At 45.1% G+C, this 22365-nt stretch overlaps 1 protein-coding gene across 2 annotated transcripts in view; it reads left to right on the forward strand.

The window, feature by feature from the left end:
• Positions 1-22365, forward strand: part of TRIO (trio Rho guanine nucleotide exchange factor) — a 338883-nt gene that overhangs the window by 149323 nt on the left and 167195 nt on the right. For both annotated transcript variants that reach the window (XM_032415386.1, XM_032415387.1), the window contains exons 8-9: positions 56-187; positions 10799-11029. In XM_032415386.1, the coding sequence (XP_032271277.1) occupies positions 56-187; positions 10799-11029 (363 nt within the window). The remainder of the gene's footprint in view (positions 1-55; positions 188-10798; positions 11030-22365) is intronic.

A 22365-nucleotide genomic window follows, 5' to 3' on the forward strand; every position in this document is an offset into this window, starting at 1 on the left:
TTGCCATTGATAGAAATAATCTTTTTTTTTTTTTTTTTTTTTTTAATCTTACAAGTATATGAGCAACGTGGATTCGTGGTGTAAAGCCTGTGGTGAGGTAGACCTTCCCTCAGAGCTGCAGGATCTGGAGGACGCCATTCATCACCATCAGGGAATATATGAGCACATCACTCTTGCTTATTCTGAGGTGAGCGGGCAGTTTCACTTGAGATGCAAAGCAACAGTTTTGTATCATAATACCAAAAGCTGGGGAGAAAGAATGCAGTTTTGTCTAGCCCAGAGACAGCTTGTAGATTTCACGTTACACTGCAGTTTGGTTGTGACTTTTGAATGGTATGTGTGCTAGGGTGGGGGTGGGGCTCCTATAAAACAGGATGGTCGGCAGTGAGCACACTTCTCCTGCCCCTGTGACGTTTGTGGATTTCCTCTAGTGTGCTTATATTTCCATCTGCTAGGGTGAGATTCCAATTTTCTGGCTTGCATGTACTTAGGAAATACATATTTTTGCATGCTATTCAGTCTAGTTGAACTCAATTTTCCTGAATGAAACATTCTAGAAAGGAGGGAAGCCTGATACCGTTTCATGTTCTGGATCAAAAAGCACACGCTGTTTTATTTGTTTTGTTTGTTTTTTAAAGTTTATTTGAGAGAGAGAGAGCGAGCATGCACGAGCAGGGGGAGGGACAGAGGGAGAGGGAGAGAGAATCTCAAGCAGACTCCATGCTGAGCGAGGAAGCCTGACGTGGGGCTCGATCTCTTGACCCTGAGATCATGACCTGAGCCAAAACCAGGTCAGATGCTCAACCAACTGAGCCACCCAGGTGCCCCAAAAAACACACACTGTTTGAAGCTACTAGCTGTTTTAGAAATCTAAGTATAGCATTTTCTTTATTATTTTAAGGTAAACTATTTCTTTATGTATCCCTATCTTATTTTCTGCCCCCTTTTTCTGGGCCTGTTTTTTTATTTTATTTATTATTATTTTTTTAGAGAGAGAGCGCTCATGCAGCAGGAGAGGGGCAGATGGAGAGGGAGAGAGAGAATCTTAAGCAGGCTCCACGCCCAGTGTGGAGCCTGATGCGGGGCTCGATCTCACTACCTGAGATCATGACCTGAGCTGAAATCAAGAGTTGGACACTTAACCGATTGAGCCACCCAGGCGCCCCTGGACCTGGCTTTTTTGTGAGGACTTTATAGGATCACTTATTTCATGTTCACAACTCTGGGGCACGTGTCCTCGTTGGCTGTGCTGTTACAAATGAGGAGACCGAGGCTCGGAGATGAAGTGACTTGTGCCAGGTCTGCCGCTGCAGGAGGTGGAGCAGAGACGTGGACCCAGGCAGGCCGGCTCCATGCCGCCTCTGTGTGCTCTCACGCGCTAGGCACAGCGAGTGCCGAGAGCCTGACCTGTGCCCGCCTCATCCGCGGCGTGGTCATCAGGCCAGACCAGTCTGCCGTTGTGATGGTGGTTAAATTCCCGGAGGGGAGTGGGGGCGCATGCTTGTCTTCGGCAGGGTGTCCCCCACTCTCCTGTCATCGTGGGCATTGACAGTCGTGTATGCTGAGATGAAAGCTCACTGGAGACCTGAGTAAGAAATGTTGCAAAACCCTGGCAGAAGGCAGGGCACAGAGTGGAGCCTCAGTTTACCCATGTCTTCCTTGATTAGAGCTACAAACACACAAAGTCGTAGGGAAGAAGTCGGCCGTTTGCTTTTCAGCCGGCACTTCCTGCTTCACTGAGCACCTGCTATTCTCCTGTCCTTGTGCCCGGGCCTCCTGATCCCGTAGTGTCCCCAGTGCCTGTGATACTTACTTCAGAAAGTGGTCACGCCTCCTGCCCGGAAGGTTGAAATCTACACATGTTTGTTTCTCTAGCTACCTTTTTATCCAAAAGATCCCCCACCCCTTTTTTAGCACGGTTTTATTTTGTCCATGGAATTTTAAAAAGTCCACTCTGTATTATGCTTCTTAATTTTGTACCCAATGTATTTTAGTAAATTTGATGATCTAATTTATTAGGAACTATATAAATATTAGTGATAGGCTCTTTAATTTTGTTTGCTTATTTATTTATTTAATTGTGGGAAAGAGGGGCAGAGGGAAAGGGAGAGAGAGAATCTTAAGCAGGCTTCATGGTCAGTGCAGAGCTGGATATGGGGCTCGATCTCACGACCCTGAGATCACAGCCTGAGCTGAAATCAGGAGTCAGACACTCAACCAACTGAGCCACCCAGGTGCCCAGTGATAGTTTTTTTAACAGTAAAAGTGAAAGTTGAACAGATCTGTAATTTTTTCATCACATTAGTTCATGAGGATTATTGTGAGTTCCAAAAAAACATTAATTTCTTTCTCCCTAGTGTACCATCTCTAGGCATTGTCTGATTTTGACCTGTAATAAAGACAGTGAGTGACTGTTGCCCACCATGTAACTGGGTCTTCACTCATCTACATACTAATGATTTTCTCGGGAACTGCATTTTGATTGCCCTGGTAGGTTCCAGACCCCTGTGGGGTAGCTTGCTCATACGGTGCTCGGCACCAGTCAGAGTCAGCCTGACCTGACCAGTGTCATCCCCTGGCTGCACCGGCCAGTTCAGTCTGCCTGTTGCCCTTGAACTTCTAGCAGAGTACATAATTCTTTCACCACTGCTTTCTGTAGGAATGGGGCATCTTGACATGGGAACTTTCGTGTTCCTGCTGTGCAGTTTCATTAGATTTTATATTGGTACTAAAAGTTTTAAATAATTTGATGGCAAGTAAACTGCTTTTCGGGCTGAGGGATTAAACCACAATTTTTAGCCTAAAAACATGTTTGCAACTGAACTATAAACTCAAGGAAACAGTAACTTCACAGTGAAATGAACAGAAAAGTCTTCCAATAGAACAGAACAAACTTTTTTTTTTCCTTTTTAATTAAAGTTTGAAATGGTTTTAGGCTATAGAAAAGTGTTAGAACAGAACAGAGAGCTGCTCCCACATTCCCTTACCCAGATTTCCCAGTTTTTCACGTTTTTCCACAGTTGCTCTGTCGCCCCCTCCCCGCACTACTCTCTGCAGTCAGTAAATCAGCTGTGCTGCAACACAAGCATCCTTCCCACAGACCCGTTGGTATTTCCCACGGTTCTCACTGGTCCGGGGCAAGGTCCAGCAGCATGCATTACACTTAGTGGACACATCTCATTGGTTTTCTTCCCGGTGGAACATTCTTTAGTCTTTGTGACAGTGTTAGAGAATAAAGCTCCTTCATTCTCTAGGATGACCTTCCACCTCTTGCCCATCCATCCAGGTTTCCTCCTGTGCTGATAAAAGCCAAGGGTCACAGCAGGGTCACAGGATGCTGACCCCTCCCGCCATTGGTGATGTTAACCTTGACCCCTTGGTGAGGTTGGTCTGCAAGGTTTCTCTAGTGCAAAGTCATTAAAAAAAATTTGGTTTTGAGGAGCATTTTGTGGGAGATAACACTGATAAATGTTTCTCCCTGGTGCTTCTTGCCCCTCCCAGCTCCCTCTGCAATCATTATTTGAGCGCTTCCTTAACTTCCTGGTGTAACGTTCCCAGGCTCACTGTGTACTTTCCCTGCCTCATCCCTGGGATCTCCCATCTCACTGAGGAGTTGCGGTAATTGTGTTGTGTGGGATTTAGAGCCTAAGATGGGGCGCTCAGGAGCACTCATTTACTTGTGGGGCATCAGCTCATGCAGGCCCTCAGGGCAGACAGTCAGGAAACCCTTGTACGCGGCTGGGCACCTGCGCACCGTGCACGCACATCCACTCCACCTGGGACTGCTGCTGTATCACCCCGTGTCTGTGTTAAAGACCCACGTGTTCATACCGGTGCTTCTGTTCCTAATCCAGTGCGTCAGGGCTCTCTCCAGCCTTGCCCTTGCTGTGTTTATAAATTCCTTCTCAGACGACAGAAGCCTGGCTCCCTTTATCCTCCGATCTGATAGCTGTATTTTCTCAGTCTGCCCCATCTCCTAGCCACTTGGTCTGCATCTCTCCCCCCGCCACCCGGATCCTTAGAAAGCCCTGCGGTGGACACCTCTGTTGGCACCCCCACTCTCACTGCCTCGGACCCTGGGCGCCAGGAGGGGAGGGGAAGGAAGATGGGAAGGGAAGGACTGCTTTTGATTTTAAAGTGATTTTTCCTTTCCTGAGTCCGTGGTTTTCTAACTGTAGGGTGCTGGTTAAAGCAGCTGCTCATGCTCCACCCCAGAGTTGGAGAGTCTCCATCTGTGTTTAACCAGTGTCCTTACTGACCTGGCACCTCTCCTGCAGAGGCTCTCTGGACCACGCACTGGGAGCCAGTCTTTACCGTGTTTTGAAGGGTGCGGCGCGTCCAGGAGGCACTCCTTCCAGGGCTAACTGTGAGCCGCTGCCGGGGCGCGGGGTCCTTGAGAAGCAGGGACGTGTGAGAGGGGGACTTTGCTCATCTTTTTTCTTTTCCTCTCAGTTTCCCTTCTCCCTCTCATAATTTTTTCTTTAAACAGTGTCTGCAGTTTCTAGTCTCTGATGACACCAGTTTGCTGTGGGAAATCTTCCCAGTGTTTTTTCTCTAAGACACAAACACCTGCTTTTCAGTGTTTTAATAAGCCCCATCCCATGGTGTTTCTGTTTGTGATTTAGCAGCAGGAGTATACATGTGCCTCGTAAACACGTGCTTGCTTCAGCTTGCCAGGTTTGGGGCTAATATTGTCTGTTGTAGTTGATCACAGGAGAGTGAAGCAATAGACACGTCTGGGGTAAGCCGTACTTCTAGAAACAGCATGTAGAGTATTCATTTTTAACATTTTATTTTTAAGCAAGCAAACTCATCAACTACTTTCCCCACAAACTAAATTCATACGGATGACTTTTATCTCAGCATTGCCCGTGTGGTCATGCAGACCTAAACACTGACGTTGGGATTGTGCAGTGCGTGTCCGTGCACCGGCCGACGGTCTTCGCCACTGCAGCCGTGGGTAGCGACTCTCGGAGCAGGAGGAAGGGGGCTGGCATGTCGGCTTTGGCGGCTCTCATTGGCCGGGGCGTCAGGATAGCCCACGTTTCTCAGTGTAGCCCACGTGCTGACCCTCTGCACAGTTCAGTGGAGCCTCATGGAAGTGACTGGTTTGCTGCCCGTGAAGCCGGCCGGCCTCCTTCTATAAGGCACTATGTACGTGGGTGACGGCATGATTAGTGTTAACAGCATGTGAGAAAAAAACAGCAAAATGAGTCACCTTGACATAGTCTTTGGTGTATGGAGGCTCAGCGACCTTGCTATAGAGGAACTCCTCTATAGCGGTTGTTCCAAAGCCTCCGTAAGTGTTGCACCTTGCTGTTGCTAGGCAGGGTGTTGGAGTCAGCGTTTGGCGCATCAGAGGTGACAGACCACACAGCAGTCTCTGCACACCCCCAATCTTGAAGCCTTGCAAGGGCTTGAAATATAAAGGACTAAAAACTGGCAGGCCCAAGTGGAATCTGCAGGACAGCCATGTTCTCTGCATGGACCTGACGGGGCTGCTCCAGCGGTCTCCTGTTTTCATCTCGTCTTGGCTTTTCCTTTCTGATAATCCCAGGTAGAGGTGTCAGAGAGTCAACAGCTGAAAGATTTAGAAACCTGCCGTTGGAGGACCATCCTAAGAACTCGGCCGGGAGAAAGAACCGTCATCAGAGGGGAGCCAGAAAATCTGAAGGCAAGAGTGTTGCCTTTTCTCTCTCAGGTGGCCTCCCTGATGCATGGGGGAAATGCCGCTGCTGGGACAGGACCTTTCAGAAGGTCATTGGCCTCTGTCATTGGTAGGAAATTCTAGTGTAGCCATCTTAGGACAGGTTTAACCTCCTCATCCAGGGAGGAAGTGTTCCTGTTTGGCCGAGGGCCATCGACCACGGCTACAGGACACGTGGACCCATGGTCACTCTTTCCTGCTTTATTAGAACTTTGATTCCAGAATCATTTCAGCACGAGTTGGAAAGGATAGTGGTGGCCATGAGCCATTCCCAGGCTTAACGTGGAGCCGTGTGCTCTGCAAGCCGTGGCCAGCCCCAAGCCCTGCAAAAAAATCAAACTGTGTTGGTTTGAGTTGGTGCAGATGGTGCAGCTTGTTTCATGGAAGTTTTGAAGAAGGACCAGTGTTTCTTCACTGCATGCTAAGTGTAGTCATTTCTGATCACGCCTTTATATATTTTGTGTATTTTGCTTGTTTGGGTTATATCTGGGGAATAACATTTCCTAGCACTTTCAGATCTACACCACCACATTTGGACCTAATTGACATATTCTAGGTCATATGTGATCTTTGGGTGGTGGCGGTTTTTGTAACCTAAGCAATGATCTCCCGTACTGTTCCCTCTCCTTAGATCAGAGCCACCTGCTTACTTTATGCAAGTGAAGAAGATTCCTTGTGGAGTCTCTTAGCTCTCATCTGATTGATGGGAAATGTAGAGCACCAAGTACCAGAAATAAGAATAGGCAAGTCTCTGTGAGGTGTGGTGGAACACACAGGAATCCAGATCTTGCCAATCTTACAAATCTCACGTGGAGTTTGATTAAAAGTAAATATTCAAGGGGTGCCTGGGTGGCTCAGTTGGTTAAGCGTTTGCCTTTGGCTCAGGTCATGATCTCTGGGTCCTGTTATCCAGCCCTGTGTTGGGCTCCCTGCTCATTGGGGAGCCTGCTTCTCCCTCTCGCTCTGCCTCTCCCCCTGCGTGCTTGCTTGCTCACTCTCAAATAAAATCTTTTTTAAAAAAAGTAAAATTCAAGTACCAGACCATTATTCCAGATTTTTAACAGTTAAGAATTTTCATTTGTCCTAACTGGTTTAGTTATTAGAGCATATTAGTTCATATAGTTATGGAACATTAGTCTTTGTAAAATGTAATTTGCACTATCCATGAAGTCCTCGAGCACTGTATTCCAAGAAAAACAAAGAGCAGAACCTGAAAAAAATGAGCCAGTTTGATTTCTTCAAAAATTGCAGAAGTCCTGCTTTTTGATAATAAAGGTTGATCTTTTTTGCAGCTATTGTCCCTTTGTGGGCCAGGGTTTGACTGCCTGAAAGCTAGAAAAATATTTTTAGATAAAACGTGTAACTTCAATAAATTAATTCACCTGTTCTATGGTTAAGAAATCTAGAACTACCTCACATACCATAAACGTAGGCTATTTGTTTCAGTACTTAAACTATATAGTAATATTTGGGCTGCTGTATACTTTTCAGTGTCTTTCATTATTTCTCTTCTGGTTATTGTGTACCATTTAAAAATCTTTATTTCTATGCAGTAGAATGGTTGCCTTCATAAATTTGTAGGATATTTTTTCCTTACAAAATACTACTCTACTAATGAAGAGAGACATTTTGCTGGAAGTCACTGAAATAGAAATGATATCCTTTATGTGCTTGAATAGCTTCTTTTCAGTCGACATATCTATAAAAGCTGCACTGAGGGGACACCTGGGTGGCTCAGTCGGTTAAGTGTCTGCCTTTGGCTCAGGTTGTGATCTCGGGGTCTTAGGATCGAGCTCCACATTGAGTACCACCTTGGGCTCCCTGCTCAGAGGGGATCCTGCTTCTCCCTCTCCCTCTCCCCCCCACCCCACAACCGCTCGTGTTCTGTCTCACGTGCGCACACTCTCTCTCTCTCAAATAAATAAAATCTTTAAACAAAAATGAAAAAAAAAAGCTGCAAGGAAATAGAGTTGTTTCCAAAAGGTCTGTTGGAGAAATGCTACAGTGAGCATGTGCTAGAGTCGCGTGCTGTCTGTGTGTGGTCTCAGTGGGCGTAAGGGATGTTCTCTTGCCTGGAATCTGTCCGCCACTGAGAACAGCAGCCGTGACACTGATGCGGACCCTTCAGTCCCTGCTTAGGAATTCCCAGAAGGCGGGGTTCTGCTTGATAAGTTGTCTTATGTTGAGGTATTTGTGTGTTCACAGTCTCTGTATGAACTCAGCCATTTCCCACCACCTGCCTGTCATGAGCCAGTGTGTTCTTCTAAACCCAATAATGATATCTGCTCCGGAGCTCTGCTGAATATTACAGAGACCCCCAAGGGAAGATAGGTTCATTGGAATATTCTTGCTCAGATTATTTTATTCATAGTAGTAGAATATTAATGGTATTACACGAATGCCTGTGGATACCTGGTGAGGCCTGAGAATTTTGTATTTCTAGTGTATGATATAAAACAATGGCTTAAGATAAGAGGTTTGCTTTCTGCCAGGGTAGAAGTCCCAAGGCTGGCATTCCAGGGCTGGTGCAGTAGCTCTGTTAGCAAGAGATCTCTCGATCCTTTTGTCTTTTGCCTCTTTAGGAGGTAGGCTGCTATCCTGCTGCTATCCTTAAGGCTGCCTCAAGGTTATTATTAGCTGCTAAAGCTCTAGCCATCTCCACCAAGTTCTTGGCAGCAGGGAGGGGAAAGAGGCAAGTGGGGGATGAGCATACACCACCTCCTAAACATGTTTCCTGGAAGCCCCCTCAATATTTTTTACTTCTGTATATTGGCTACTCTTGTTTGTAAGTGAGGTTTGGAAATGCAGTTTTATGCTGGGGAATTGCCATCCCTGACTATCGGGGTTTGGCTGTCAAGGAGGGGCCAGTGGACTTTGAGGAGGTAACTCTCCATTTCTCCCATACCTCTGGTCTGTATCCTTCTCACACATATTCACCAAATCATATGCTCTGTATGTTTCTTGACTTACATTTGTTATGAGGAGTAAAACTTAGATGAAATATTTATATGAATTCTTAGTAGGCTCTATAGAACATAAAATGGGTGACTTGGGGCACTGATTTTCAGTCCTAAGAGAAGCTACACCCCCAGTGATTAACAAAACATTCTCTGATGCCTGCTAGAATAAATTGTATGAATAATCTATCTTCACATAAAATTTATGTGTGTATATATATGTAAATCACATGCCACAATATAGAGACAAAGGTGATTTATAATAAAATGTGTTCCTGTAAATGCCTAAGGACATGCACAATAGAAGAAAAAATTAGATATTCAGATTCTCATCTGTGTTGGCCATAGATAAAAAAACTGTTGCGAATATAGCAAATGCAGATCAGACATGTGTTATGTTGGTGACTCCAATATAGAGAATGGCATTATCGTGCTGCTACTCTGAAATGGTAAGCAGCTCTTATAAAGTTCCGAAGAAAACCAGGCACTGCTTTGCTTTGATTAACATGGTAACTGCATTGCTGAAAAAATCAGTGTATGTTAGAGTAGGCAAAAAAAAAAGGAAGAACCTTCATGTGTATATGTTAAATAGAGCCTAGCTTAGATAATTCAGCAGGACAGGTCTTCATTTCGAGGTAATATCCTGCTTCTCTGGGTCCTTCCCAGTGAGTCCCTTCCCAAATCCGTCATGGTGCCTCCCTCTCCAAAGTCATTGTATCACAATTGCCCACATGAGTTTCAGTGACTTCTGGGGCAACTCTCTGCTTTAGAAGACTTACATTTTCACTATTTTTGTTGTTACACATGCTTGATACTAAGTGGTTTAGTTGGTTCTTTTTCACCTGTTTTCTTTAGTTATGTCACCTTGGCTGTTTCTGCTGAAGTTTTGCTATCTTGACGAGTTCGATCAGTCTTAATCTATGAAGGCTGACAACCAGCCTTCATGAGGAACAGTCAGCACTGCCCACAGAGGTCTCAAAATCAGGTCTTAGGAATCAAACACGTTCCATTCCAGCACGACTGAAAGTTGTAGGACCCTGGAAGGAAATTCCACAGGCTTCTGGTTGCTGGGGACTTCCCGTGGTGGTCTCTCCCGCTCACCTCCTCCTCCTCCTGCGGGTTCGCCTCTCAACCCTGCTTGTGTCTGTTCACAAGGCTCCCATTTGCTCCTCCTTTCCGTAGAAACCCAGTGAGGTTTTCAGACTCAAGTATCTGAGCATAGGGATCGTGGTGGTGGGGGCTGACTCGAGAAGCCCCCTGAATCACAGCCTCACTACATTTATAGGCCACGTGTCTTTTTGATTGTCCGATGTATTTTTTTCTGCCACATCTGGCATAGTCCTTTATAAATCTTAAGAATCACTTAAATGTAAAAAATACATAGTGCTTTTCTTTCCATATTCCACTTTTACCTTTGCTTATTTCTTTGGCTAGTCTGAATGCTTTCATTTCATTGTAATTTGGTAGTTAGCTGCCATAGTATAGAAATAATATTGAAATCTCTTTTTAAAAATGATGGCACTTTAATTAAAATTTCTTTGAGTTCATGAATCAAGTAAAATGGCACTTGAAAATTTTTATTCTGTGAGGTAAAATTGCTATCCAACTACATCAGAAAGTTTAAGTACATAATTCTTTGCCAAGGGCTAGATAGTATTTTTTTAACTGAGGTTTTGAGATTCACTGTTAAAATTTTGCTCCACTGTGATTGTTTAATTCTAACAATACCTCAAGAGAAAATTATTACATTTAATTTTAATTTGTAGGTAACTCAACAATGCAATTATATCAACTGACATATGCCATTTAAGGCAAAATACTATGTTTATTCATTAAGAATGGCATTTAGTGTCATGTATGAAAATGAACATTCCTTTAACTCGGTGATTTACCACCTTTGGTCCTGTGGCATCACTGGAGAACTGAGGGATTTGTTTTAAATTTTATTTTGTTCTTTATAAAATATCCTTTGAGTAAAACTGCAGTTCATATTTGTATGTGAGTGTGAGTGCATCTGTGAGTGTGAGTGCGTGCGTGTGTGTGCATGCACGCACACGCTCCGAGCCCGGTACTGGGCTCCCGGCGGGGGTAGAGCTGCGACCCTTGGCTAATCGGCCCTCTGTTCTGTCGGAAGGTGAGCCAGGACGGGAAGTCGCTCCTTGACAAGCTCCAGCGGCCTTTGACTCCCGGCAGCTCCGATTCCCTGACGGCCTCCGCCAACTACTCCAAGGCCGTGCACCACGTCCTTGATGTCATCCACGAGGTGCTGCACCACCAGCGGCAGCTGGAAAACATCTGGCAGCACCGCAAGGTCCGGCTCCACCAGCGGCTGCAGCTCTGTGTGTTCCAGCAAGACGTGCAGCAGGTCAGTCTCGGGCCCGCTTTGCTGCCTGCGGATGGAGTCGGGAGCGCGCACGCACGCTCGCGCGCACACGCAGCTGCTGCGCTTTCCACGAGCGGCCGTGGGTCTGAGCGTGCACGCGCAGGCTCCTGCCGGCCGCTGGCTCGCCTCGGCAGGACGCGTGAGGCGGTGCGGGGCCTCCGCCGGAGACTCTGAGGCTGTTCTTGGAACAGGGCATCCCCACTGACATTTATCCAGAGGTGCTTCTACCCGGTTTTGTTTCGGTTCAGCATCTGTCCGTCCTCAGGTCGCTGAAGCAGTAAGCTAACCGCGCTTCATGAGACGGTGCGGTCTGTGGTACACAGTAGGTGCTTAGCAGGTACTAGTCTGGTCAACAGAAAGTGGAGTTTTATGACTTAATTTCTAAGCAGTTTTCATCTTGTTATTGTTTATGCCCCTATTACGGGGTAGAGAAGATTGGCCTGCTGCCAGGGTTTTGAGGATTAAAGCTATGGTAGCATATAAAACATGATACAGCTTCAGTGATAAACAAGGTAACAGTTGTGTCCTTGCCCTAAAATAGAGGGAAACACGGGTGTGGACGAGGTGTGAACGCTGGGGCTGAGGAGATCCTGGGGTGCGTGTGCAGGGAAGCCGTCCCGGTGATGGGTCTGGAACAGCACCTCCCTCTTCCCTGAGTGCCCAGGAGCCCAGAGCGCTGCTCAGACATGTGTGGGTTCAGATTTCACTCTCCCCACGTGTCACCCGAAGGCCAGTGGGCTTTCCTGCTCAGGGCGCTGAGACTGTGGAGAGTCGTGCTGTGTTCCGATGAACACAGAGATTCTCTATGTTTTATTGACCATCATTCTTCGTGTAATGTGAGTCTGGTGAGTTCAGAATACTTTAAATTGCTCTATAATTTTTAATTTTCACATACAATGCTTTGATTCTACTTATGGGTATTGAGTCCTCTGAAGATTGCATATACCAAGTACCTCAGAAACGATCATTTTGATGTTATTCATGCCTCTTTCCAATGCTATTTTAATCAAAGAGGATAATTGCCAGGCAAAGAATGTAGAGCAGGGAGTGAACGGGGGGGGGGGGGGAATCAATGTCAGGAAGTTATTTGTGGGAAAAGAGGTGCTGTGGTTGAAAGCATGAATATCAGCTTCCCCTGATTGTCTAAAAACTTCCACAAACCACGAAATATTAATAGTTTCAGTGCAGTTATTAAAGGATTTTCCCACTCACCTCCCGTCCCTTGGATCAAGTGTTCATTACACACCCATGGACCAGCACGCCCTCTGGACTTGTGTCTGAAGCAGCAGCAGGGGCTCCCCTCCCCCGTCGCCCTAACTCTGAGGGCTCCATGGGGCACCAGGCACATGAGAATAAGCCGCTGGGCAGTTTATGGCAGGGGGGGCACCTTTGGGAATAGGCTGAGGAGTCTAGCCATCTAATTTGGCACCAAGTACTTAATGCCCTTGAATTTGAAAACAGCAAACATTACATTTTATATGTAGAAAGGTAATTATGATAATTATGAGACCAGTTCTTTAAGCTAGATTTTTTTTTCTTCTCAAACATCAGTAGGTTGGGTTGGATGTTAGCAGGAGAAAGCGTTTTGCAATACACATAATGCATATATGGTCCTATTAGCATTCCATAGAAAATAGATAATTGCTCTTTAAGGGAAACGTTCTTTTGATTAAATGATCTGGAATGGTCTGGACTTGTTATGCAAACAGGAAATTGCCGTGTAGGCTTGACTTGTGGAGCAAGAACTGAAGTTGATAAGATTATGCAAAGCAAGTGCTTTACCTCGAAGGAATCCATAGGATGTCAGAACCAAAAACGTGTTTCTGAAACTCAAGCAATTATAACACGTGGAAATTTTTGCTATATTGAGCATAGACTAGGAGAGGTAAGCTGAGAATAAATGGAAAAAAATAGTAGTCCTTTAGAAAGACATTGTCAGCAGAAGGTAAATTTGTAAAGATGAACACAAAATCCACAAAAAATATAAGTCAACTAGATACCACAAGTGGTTTTTGCTTGGTTGTTTTGAGTGATGAAAAAGCATCCGTAAATACTGCTGAGAAAAAAGAAAAGCAACCAACTGCACAATAGGTATGGAATGATGACATTTTTTTATGGAAACAACCCACCCAAAGAGTACATGCTTGTCTATGGAAAAATCTTGGAAAGAATAGAAGACAGAGTGTCAGCAGCACGTTTTCCAGGAAGAATGGCATGATCTTTGAAACATGGATAATTTTGGTTTAGTGTTTAATTTTTTTTTCCACAAGCAAAGGGGGTGCTGTGATTTCTGTATGGAAGACGCTGAGGTGGACGGGCGGGTGAGGCCGCAGCTGCGGGGGGCCACTTGCTGCTGCAGGAGTGGGCTGGCACGACTGACTCGGGCCCCGCTCCCTGCTGACAAGCAGAAACCTTCGTCCTTGTTCACTGAAAAATAAAATTAATACTCTGCCGCATTTTTTTTTTTTTAAGATTTTATTTATTTGACAGAGAGAGACACAGTGAGAGCAGGAACACAAGCACGGGGAGTGGGAGAGGGAGAAGCGGCTTCCCGCTGAGCAGGGAGCCCGCTGCAGGGCTCGATCCCAGGACCCTGGGATCAAGACCTGAGCCGAAGGCAGACGCTTAACGACTGAGCCACCCAGACGCCCTCTGCCACATTTCTTGATGATGGAGTAATAGATGTATTCCCATTGCCTTGTGTTGACTGTTAGAGCAGCCGTGCGTGGATGTTTGGTCATATTACCGCTGAGCAGTGGTCTTCAGTTGAGGGTAGGCTGAAGTTTGCTCTAACCACATCAGTTTGGCTGTACTTGTTCGAGAGGGGTGGTATGTGTGCAAGTAGGCATGGTGGTATGCTCGCAGACGCATTTTCCTGCTCGCCGGTTCAGTCTGCCTCTCACACTGGTGCCATTTAGTTACTCCAACACGTTGGGCGAGGTGAAGGGCCCCAGAATTCCCTTTCCTGAAGCAGGCTGCCCTCCCCAAAGAAGCCCGTAAGGCAGGAAGATCTCCCAAGAAAGCTTCTTGCCCCCACCCCCACCCCGGTCGCCCTTCATGTGTATGAGTGTCACCCCTGCTGAGTTATTTCTTGGAAGAACTCCTTCCAGTTGATGTGGGGCCATTAACTAATATTCTGAGAAAACAGTAAAACAAATCCAGTGTCCTCTAGATTCTTCTCATCCACATTTCATTCCTTTTTTTTTCCCCAGAGTCTCTTACTCACATGTGTGACACTCAGAGATACAGAGGTGACTGTGTTGCATATGTCAAAGCTCCTTTTCTCAAGGAATTATAATCTAGTAAAAGATCATTTGATAGTCTAATAAATTATACCATAACATGCTCAGATTTAGTGTTTAATGTCTTTGGTTATTGTCAGGTGTAATTGCGCTAAGGCGTGAATATGAGTCATGCCTCTGAAGGGGTTAGCTGGAGCGAGGAAGTACAACGAGCTGCCCTCCTCCATGGTATCTGCCGACCTTGTACATGCATTTTAAGGGTGAATATCTATGCCTTAATGATGTGTGCAAACGTGGGGGTTCCAGAAAGCTTTGTCCGTGTCCGTCTCAAACGTCAAGGGTCTGGTATACAGGGAAAATGAAGAGACCTTCATTTTAGAGGCGCGAGTCTCAGTTACCCGGGTGCCATGAACATCTTCACAGGAGAGGTGGGGTTTGAGCTGCTCTTTGAAGGATGGGTAGAAAGTCAGCAGGTTGAGGATTGGGCAACAGGAACTGCAGTGAGATTCGAGACACAGAAGGGCAGGGCCTGTCCAAAGAGCTGCAGGCAGCACGGCGTAGGCGGGATGGAGAGGTGTGGAGGTGTGAGATGGGCTAGGTGCTGGAAAGGTGACCTCATGATGAAAGCTTGCAACTTGTTTCTGCGAGCATGGGGATGCCATTGAAGGGACACAGTGGAACTTGCCTGAGTGCTGCAAATGGGTGCCAGGGCCTGGGGTGGCTTGTGAGTGGCCGCGAGGCTTATGTGAGGAACACGTAGATGGCATTCTGCTCATCTTGGTGCTTCAGGTGCTTACTACCGTGTATGTTTCTCTCCTCTCTTACTCTCACAGCCAACCTGTTGAGCTAATGCTTTCCCCCTGCACTATGCTGAGTTCACACCAGGCAGGGCCTGTGCCGTGTGCATTTTGACTCGATGCTCTGGGCAGTGGGGGGTGGAGGACAGGATCCTGCATGTGTTAGAAAGCTTGCCCTGGTTGCAGTGTGGTGAGGGAGTTGGAGGGAGCAAGACTCCCAGTTGAGACAGGCTAAGTCCTATTGTGGACGTCCGTGCATGTCGTGGAGGAGTCTTGGAGAACAGCAGTGTGAGGTCCGTGGGGCAGTGGTCTGTATTTTATTCACTGCTGTTTCCCAAGTGTCTGGGATTCAGTTCAGTATTTGTAAAATGAGTGAGTGAATGGATAGATGAAGAAATTTAAGGAATTACCCAGTTTTGCTGATTAAAGATTCTTTTGGGTTAAAAGTTTCTTCATTTATTCTGGAAGAGGGGTAGGTTGGGCTTATATTGGAAACAAGTGATCTAACTAGGAGATCTGCTTGAAGGAATGGGAGTTTTGCTTGATGTTGGGGATTCAGGAGTGGCGGGGAAAGGAAGGGATAATTTCAGTGCATGGGAATTGTGCAAATGTGGCGAGGTCTCTAGTACAGATTTTAGCCACTTGAATGCAAAATGAGGGTCTTAAATGCAGCAGGGGGAGGGAAGTCAGGATATGCCATAAAGGCAAAGAAAGAGGTTTCAAGTGCCCAGAGAAGCTACTTTATAGGTTTGCCTTGGGTCCTAGGCTGCTCTCCTTATGCCAGTTAAAGCCGTCTCATTGTGATGCTTGACTTAGGAGTTCTTGTTTGGTATCACCTACAATGGACCTAACTTTTAAGTGAAGGTTCTGAACCTCATTGTCCTTTGCTCATTCATTTAAGTCAGGAGGGTGGGTTTTTCTCGTCCCACTCACCAGAATCATTATATAGCCCTAGCTACTTAACATTTTCTTCTATGTACATTCCCACGCTCACAGTTTTGATTGTGGCTGGTGATAAGAATGGTTAGAGGATTGCCATCTTTTCTGAGAGCTTCTCCATTGGAATTAGGGAGTACTGGAGGGTAAGTGTTTGGGTAGGGATCGGGAAGCTGCCGGGGGCCGATGGAGGCTGATGCTGATCTTCCTGGTGGGTCTAGAGCCAGCTTTAATTACTTTTTTTTGTGGTAGTGAACACAGGAGAGACTCGGCTGTGAGGGTTATCTTAGTAACCAAGCTTAGAAGGAGCTGAAAGCCGATAGTGGGAGTTCAAAGGGTGGGAAATGGATGAATTTCTTCCCCCAAAGCAGATAGAATACAGGACTGCAGGATACATGAGCTGGCACTGTGAGCTGGCAGGACAGGGAGCTAGAGCCCAGGGGACTGGGGTAAATCAGAAGTGAGTAGAGAGCAGAGGTCATCAAGCCCTTGAGGACTCCTGCGCTCAGGAGCAGGCAGAGCCCGGAAAACCCCAGACCTCTTGGGACTCCCTTTTATTGAGTGCCAGCCACATTGCCTGGGACCCCAAAGTGGAAAATGCCCAGGGATTATTAGCTGGACAGGGGATACTGCATGCATGTAGACATGTGCATGTGTGTGTATTAATGCAGTTCAATAACTAGACTTACGCTATACATAATAACTTCAGTGTACCAGATTAAGATCTGGACATAGGAAGATTTGGGGGGAGGTGGATGACTTTGGACTCTTTTATATTCATTTACAAACTAAGAATGAGAAAAATAAACAGATTAGCCAGTATTGATAGAATGATGTGTTTGGTTGGAGTTTGATGGGAATATCCAAGGTGAGACTATTTATATGAGTAATAACCTACCTACCACCTTCCTCCTTCCTTTCCTTCCTTAGCTTCTTTGTTTTCCTTAAGAAATTTCATGTACTTACATAATTAAAACTAGGGTAATAACCATGAGGACTGATGATTTAAATATTTTTAGAAGATAGATGGGTGGGTAGATGATGTTAAAGTTTAAAATTACGCCAACTCCTCTTTTTTTTTTAAGTTTTTAATTTTAATTCCAGTATAGTTAACATACAGTGTAATGTTAGTTTCAGGTGTACAATATAGTGATTCAGCATTCTATACATTACTCAGTGCTCATCATGGTGAGTGTACTCTTTAATCCCCATCACCTATTTCACCTATCCCCCCACCACCTCCCCTCTGGTAACCATCTCTTTGTTCTCTGTAGTTTAGAGTCTCTTGCTTTGTCTCTCTCTTTTTTTTTTTTCCCTTTGCTCATTTGTTTCTTAAATTCCACATGAGTAAAACATATGGTATTTGTCTTTCTCTGACTTACTTCCCTTAACATTATACTTTCTAGCTCCATCCATGTCATTGCAAATGGCAAGATTTCATTCCTTTTTATGGCTGGATAATATTCCATTATATATATACACACACATTATACCTCTTCAGTAAAATATCAGTGGACAGTTGGGCTGCTTCCATAATTTGACTTTGGAAATAATGCTGCTATAAATATCAGGGTGTTTATATCCCTTTGAATTAGCATTCTTATATTCTTTGGGTAAATACCCAAGTAGTGTGATTACTGGATGGTAGGGTAGTTCTATTTTTAACTTTTTGAGGAAATTCTGTACTGTTTTCGATAGTAGCTGTACCAGTTTGCATTCCCACCAACAGTGCAGAGGGTTCTCCTTTCTTTCCCTGCATCCTCGCTGACATCTGTTGTCTCTTGTGTTTTTGATTTTAGCCATTCTGACTGGTGTGAGGTGGTATCTCATTGTGGTTTTGATTTGTATTTCCCTGGTGATGAGTGATGTTGAGCATCTTTTCATGTGTCAGCCATCTGTTGGAGAACTGTCTGTTCATATTTTCTGCCCATTTTTCATTGGCTTACTTGTTTTTTGGGTGTTGAATTGTCTAAGTTCTTTATGTATTTTTGGATACTAATCCTTTATGAGATATGTCATTTGCAAATATCTTCTCCCATTCAGTAAGTTGCCTTTTTGTTTTGTTGATTGTTTCCTTCACAGTGCGGAAATTTTTTATTTTGATGAAGACCCAGTAGTTTATTTTTGTTTTTGTTTCCTTTGCCTCAGGAGATATATCTAGAAAAATGTTGCTGTGGCCAGTGTCAGAGGGTTCTTCTAGGATCTTTATGGTTTCAGGTCGCACATTTAGGTCTTTAATCCCCACCAAGCCCTTTGTGAGCCTTTCTTCATTGACTTCACCTATGTTCCCTTCTAGCCAAGACAGTGTACATGGAGCACATGTTCCTGACATTTCATATACTCTCAGATTAGGTAAGCAAAAGTAGCTCTTGAGGTGCTGGGGTGGATCAGTCGGTTAAGCATCTGACTCCTGATTTTAGCTCAGGTAATGATCTCAGGGTCGTGAGATTGAGCCTCGAGTTGGGCTCCTCATTCAGCAGAGAGTCTGCTTGAGATTCTCTCTCTCCCTCTTCCCTTCACCCCTGTGCTCAAGCTCTCCCTCTCCCTCCCCCCCCAAAATAAGTAAATCTTTTTTTAAAAAAGTAGCTCTTGCAACACAGGGCATTGTGGTTCTGTATTACACGTTTGCTGTAATATTTGCTATACATTTGTGTAACTTGTTGAGGTTTTTTGTTTGTTTAAACAACCTATTTTTCTTTTTTCTTTTTTTTAAAGATTTTATTTATTTGAGAGAGAGAGAGAGAGAGAGCATGAGCAGGGAGGGGCAGCAGGAGAGGGAGAAGCAGACTCCCTGCTGAGCAGGGAGCCCGACGTGGGACTCGATCCCGGACCGTGGGATCATGACCTGAGCCAAAGGCAGACGCTTAACCAACTGAGCCACCCAGGCGCCCTGTTTAAATAGCCTATTTTTCCAAGTGAGCATTAGGCTTAGTATACTTCAGAATGTTCTAGAAACCATATTTTTTAAAAGACCTTTCCACATTAAGAATAATTCTATAGATTTTTAGGGCAAACTTAACTCTAATTTTGGAATACAATGAATGAAGAAACAGTTCTTGGGTCCAGTGGAGAGAAATAAAGAAGTGGAGGACTATCATTATTGTCAGGCAACTGTACATGCTGGCCCTGAAAAACTCCCCCTTCTTTCCTCAGCCCCCAGTAGACCACAGCTGTGTGTTGACTTGTGTCTCTCATTTCACCGTGGAAGTTGTGCCGTGCAGATCATAGAATTTAGAGCCAGAGGCCCTTGTGATCCTGTCAAGCCGAGCTCCTTATTTTCCAGTTAATAAAACTGAGCCTTGAAAAAGTCCAGTGACTTGGCCGAAGCTCCAGGAAGCCCAGCGGTTTTCTAACTGCTTCACTGGTCTTGACTGAGGAGGATGGTTCGTTTCTGAGCTAATCAAAGAGCAAAATTAAATTGACAGGTTACTTAGGAAGGAGTATTGAAGTGGGGCTTTTCAGGCTGGGGAAGGGCTCTCTAGAAGCTACAGTTGCTCACTGCTGTGACGGGTTCATTTAGTCGCCTTGGGAGTGGATACGTGGGGTCAGAGAAGGCAGGGGAGAGAACCCCTCTGCACTGACTCATAGCTTCTAGTGGTCTTGAACCCAGCTCCTCACGGCTGCCCCGGGCTGTGTCCTTCTCCTGTTCTCCAGGCAGGTGGTCCACGAGCCTGGCCTCCATCAGAAAGAAAGGGAAGAACATGAACGAGGATGCTGGTTTCAGGTAAAATATGCTCTGAGCTTCTGGGAAGAGGTACCAGGCAGCCTGAGAGAGGGTGTGTATGTGGGATTCAATAATATAAACTCAGAGTATTCCTTCTTTTGTGATTTTAACTTTGTGGGCAGATTTCATTAGTAGCATAATATTGGATATCCTCACAGCAATGCTAAACACCAGTCTTTCATAAAAGCATTCTCTAAGCGAAGGCCTCCTTTTTGGTCTCCTGCTTTGTTGCCTAATCACTCATTTTTTGTTATAATCGTTAAAATATCTTGGATTTGATAATCAAGAAAGCTCTGATCTAAATGATTGTTTCAGGAGCACTTATTTAAAAATGGCCCGGGGGAAAAAAAATTTAAAAAATAGCCCTGGAAACATAGTATGTCTATTTCAAGATTGGCATCCCTGGTGATTTAAATGAAAACCAACAAGGGTCGAACAGGGAAGTAACTAAATGAAACTGGGTTAATTTTGGTTTTATAGGGAATGGGCAGGGAGGAAATTAGTATTTTGCCACTGGAAAAATCTGATTTTATGTTAAAAAAGAACACATTTAGGGTATTTTAGAATTAACTTGGTTTTTCACTTGATTCATGTGTTTGTGTTTTGTGAACTGAATAAATGTGACTTAGAAGGAATTCTCATTATTCTGACAGAAAACGCTTATTTACTGATTATGTCTCTTTAAAATGGTGGCTGGATTTCACAGATATTTGTATACTTTCCCTGAATACTCTTTGGATCCGGAGTTCCCAGTAAAACCAGACTGGCTTCATGTGTTCTTGGTTGTTTTATGTCCGAGGTCTTATCTAGTTTTTATAAACAGCCCTCCTAGAGCTGAAACTCTAATTTTAGAAATATTTTTCCAGCATTCATGTAGTATCTACAAGCCATGATGTAATGTAATGACGGGTTAGAGCCTGAGTTTGGGGCTCTGAAGACCTTCATGTGAATCTCTTTCCTCGGTCTTCTTTCTTGGGCAAGTCGCTTCACTTCTCTGAGCCTCCATTTCTTGTTGAATAGGGACAGTAATCAAAGTCCGCTCTCTCGTTTGTAGCCCTTGGGGATAGATATGTTTGGGGGTTGAGAGTTTTTCAAACTTCAGGAAGATAACAGAGTGCATACAGTGTGTGATACAGGACACTCTCGTGGGGTCTGGGCCGCCCCCCATACTCTAAAGGAAAACATGGAGATTTCTGCAGCCAAATGGACAAGGACTCTAAACTACACTAAGGGAGTCAGATCTTGGTGCCAAAACTTGGGACCAAGTTTTGAAAAAACACTGAGAATTTCAGAGCTGTTGCAGCTTTTTTGTGGATAAGGGATTATGGACCTGCATGTGTTGCCCTCCCGAACATGGCGTGGAATAATCTCTCAGTAAATAATGCTGGCGGCAGTGATGTGATTCGTGGTGATAGTAGGAGGTGACTCCAGTCAGTATTTGAAATAAACACCTCTGCGTTTTAAAGGGAAAATGTCTTTACGTGGTCTTCATATTGTCTATTGTTGAGACACGGGTCTGTAAGAATTAGTTTCCTCTGATGGGGGTGTAGTATTTAGTCACAAATTCTTAAAGAAGCAGTCACCAGAAATAGTAGTCCAGGAAACAGTGAGCGTTAGGTAGTGGGGGCTTGTCACAGAAGATCACATAGGTTTACAAGATGGCCGGAACTCTGCCACGTGAGTTGGGGGAAAGGCGCCAGCAGCCAGTTCCCACGGCCTTTAACTGAGAGTTGGTAGTGTTTGCTGTCCATTATAACAGTCACTTCATCAGAGGTCATTTGCCCAGGAGCCCCCAGCTGTTGGCAAACGAGAACAGCTCGTTCCTTCCACACCCTACCGTGGCACCTGTATGGCACTTGAGCTGACTCAAGAGGCGTATAGACCAGCGGTTTAAGAGAATGGACCCTTTGACCAGACTTTCTGGATCTTAGTCCCCAGACTGGCTCTTCCACAAAGACCCTTAGTTGAGGGTCTTTGGTCCTGTGTCTTCATCTGTGAAATGGGGATATGATATGCCTCCCCTACCCCAGCTCACTGTGAGGATTGATGGCTTGGTGCACACACAGCCCAGCTCAGTGCTTGCTGCAACAGCAATATAATTATTAGGTAAGAAATGAGCATAATCATACTTGCCATCATCATGATCTATCTTGTAATTACAAACAGGGAGTTAAGCTAAACAATATGTAAGGTTTCCTGACCATCTGACATTTTGACTTAGATGCTGAGACGGTATCTGTGTTGTGTTGGTGGCTCACTTTAGAGTGACCTTGACCTTGGGGCTGTCACTGTGTCCATTAGAGGGCACTGATGTACAGACGAATGAGCTCCCACCACATCCTCTGCTCAGAGAGGGAGGTGGCCTAGGCCTCCCAGCTTTGCTCTCCTGCCCAGGAACCAGGTAGCCTGTGGGAAGGGATCACTTTTGTCCTTTCCCTTCAGTCTAGCAGCAGAGCCTCAAATCCTGTGCCAGCCTTGTTTCTGGGGCTGGGGCCACAAGACAAATGACGGCTCCTGGCGACAGCTGAGGTCAGGGAGGCGGCTGGCTGGATTGGGTTGATGAAGCCCCTGATTCGCAAATATTTTTATGTTTTAAATGGAAAAGATTCCACAAGCATG

This window comes from Phoca vitulina, unplaced genomic scaffold (genome assembly GCF_004348235.1).
Source record: "Phoca vitulina isolate PV1807 unplaced genomic scaffold, GSC_HSeal_1.0 scaffold17, whole genome shotgun sequence".
Taxonomy (NCBI): Eukaryota; Metazoa; Chordata; class Mammalia; order Carnivora; family Phocidae; genus Phoca; species Phoca vitulina.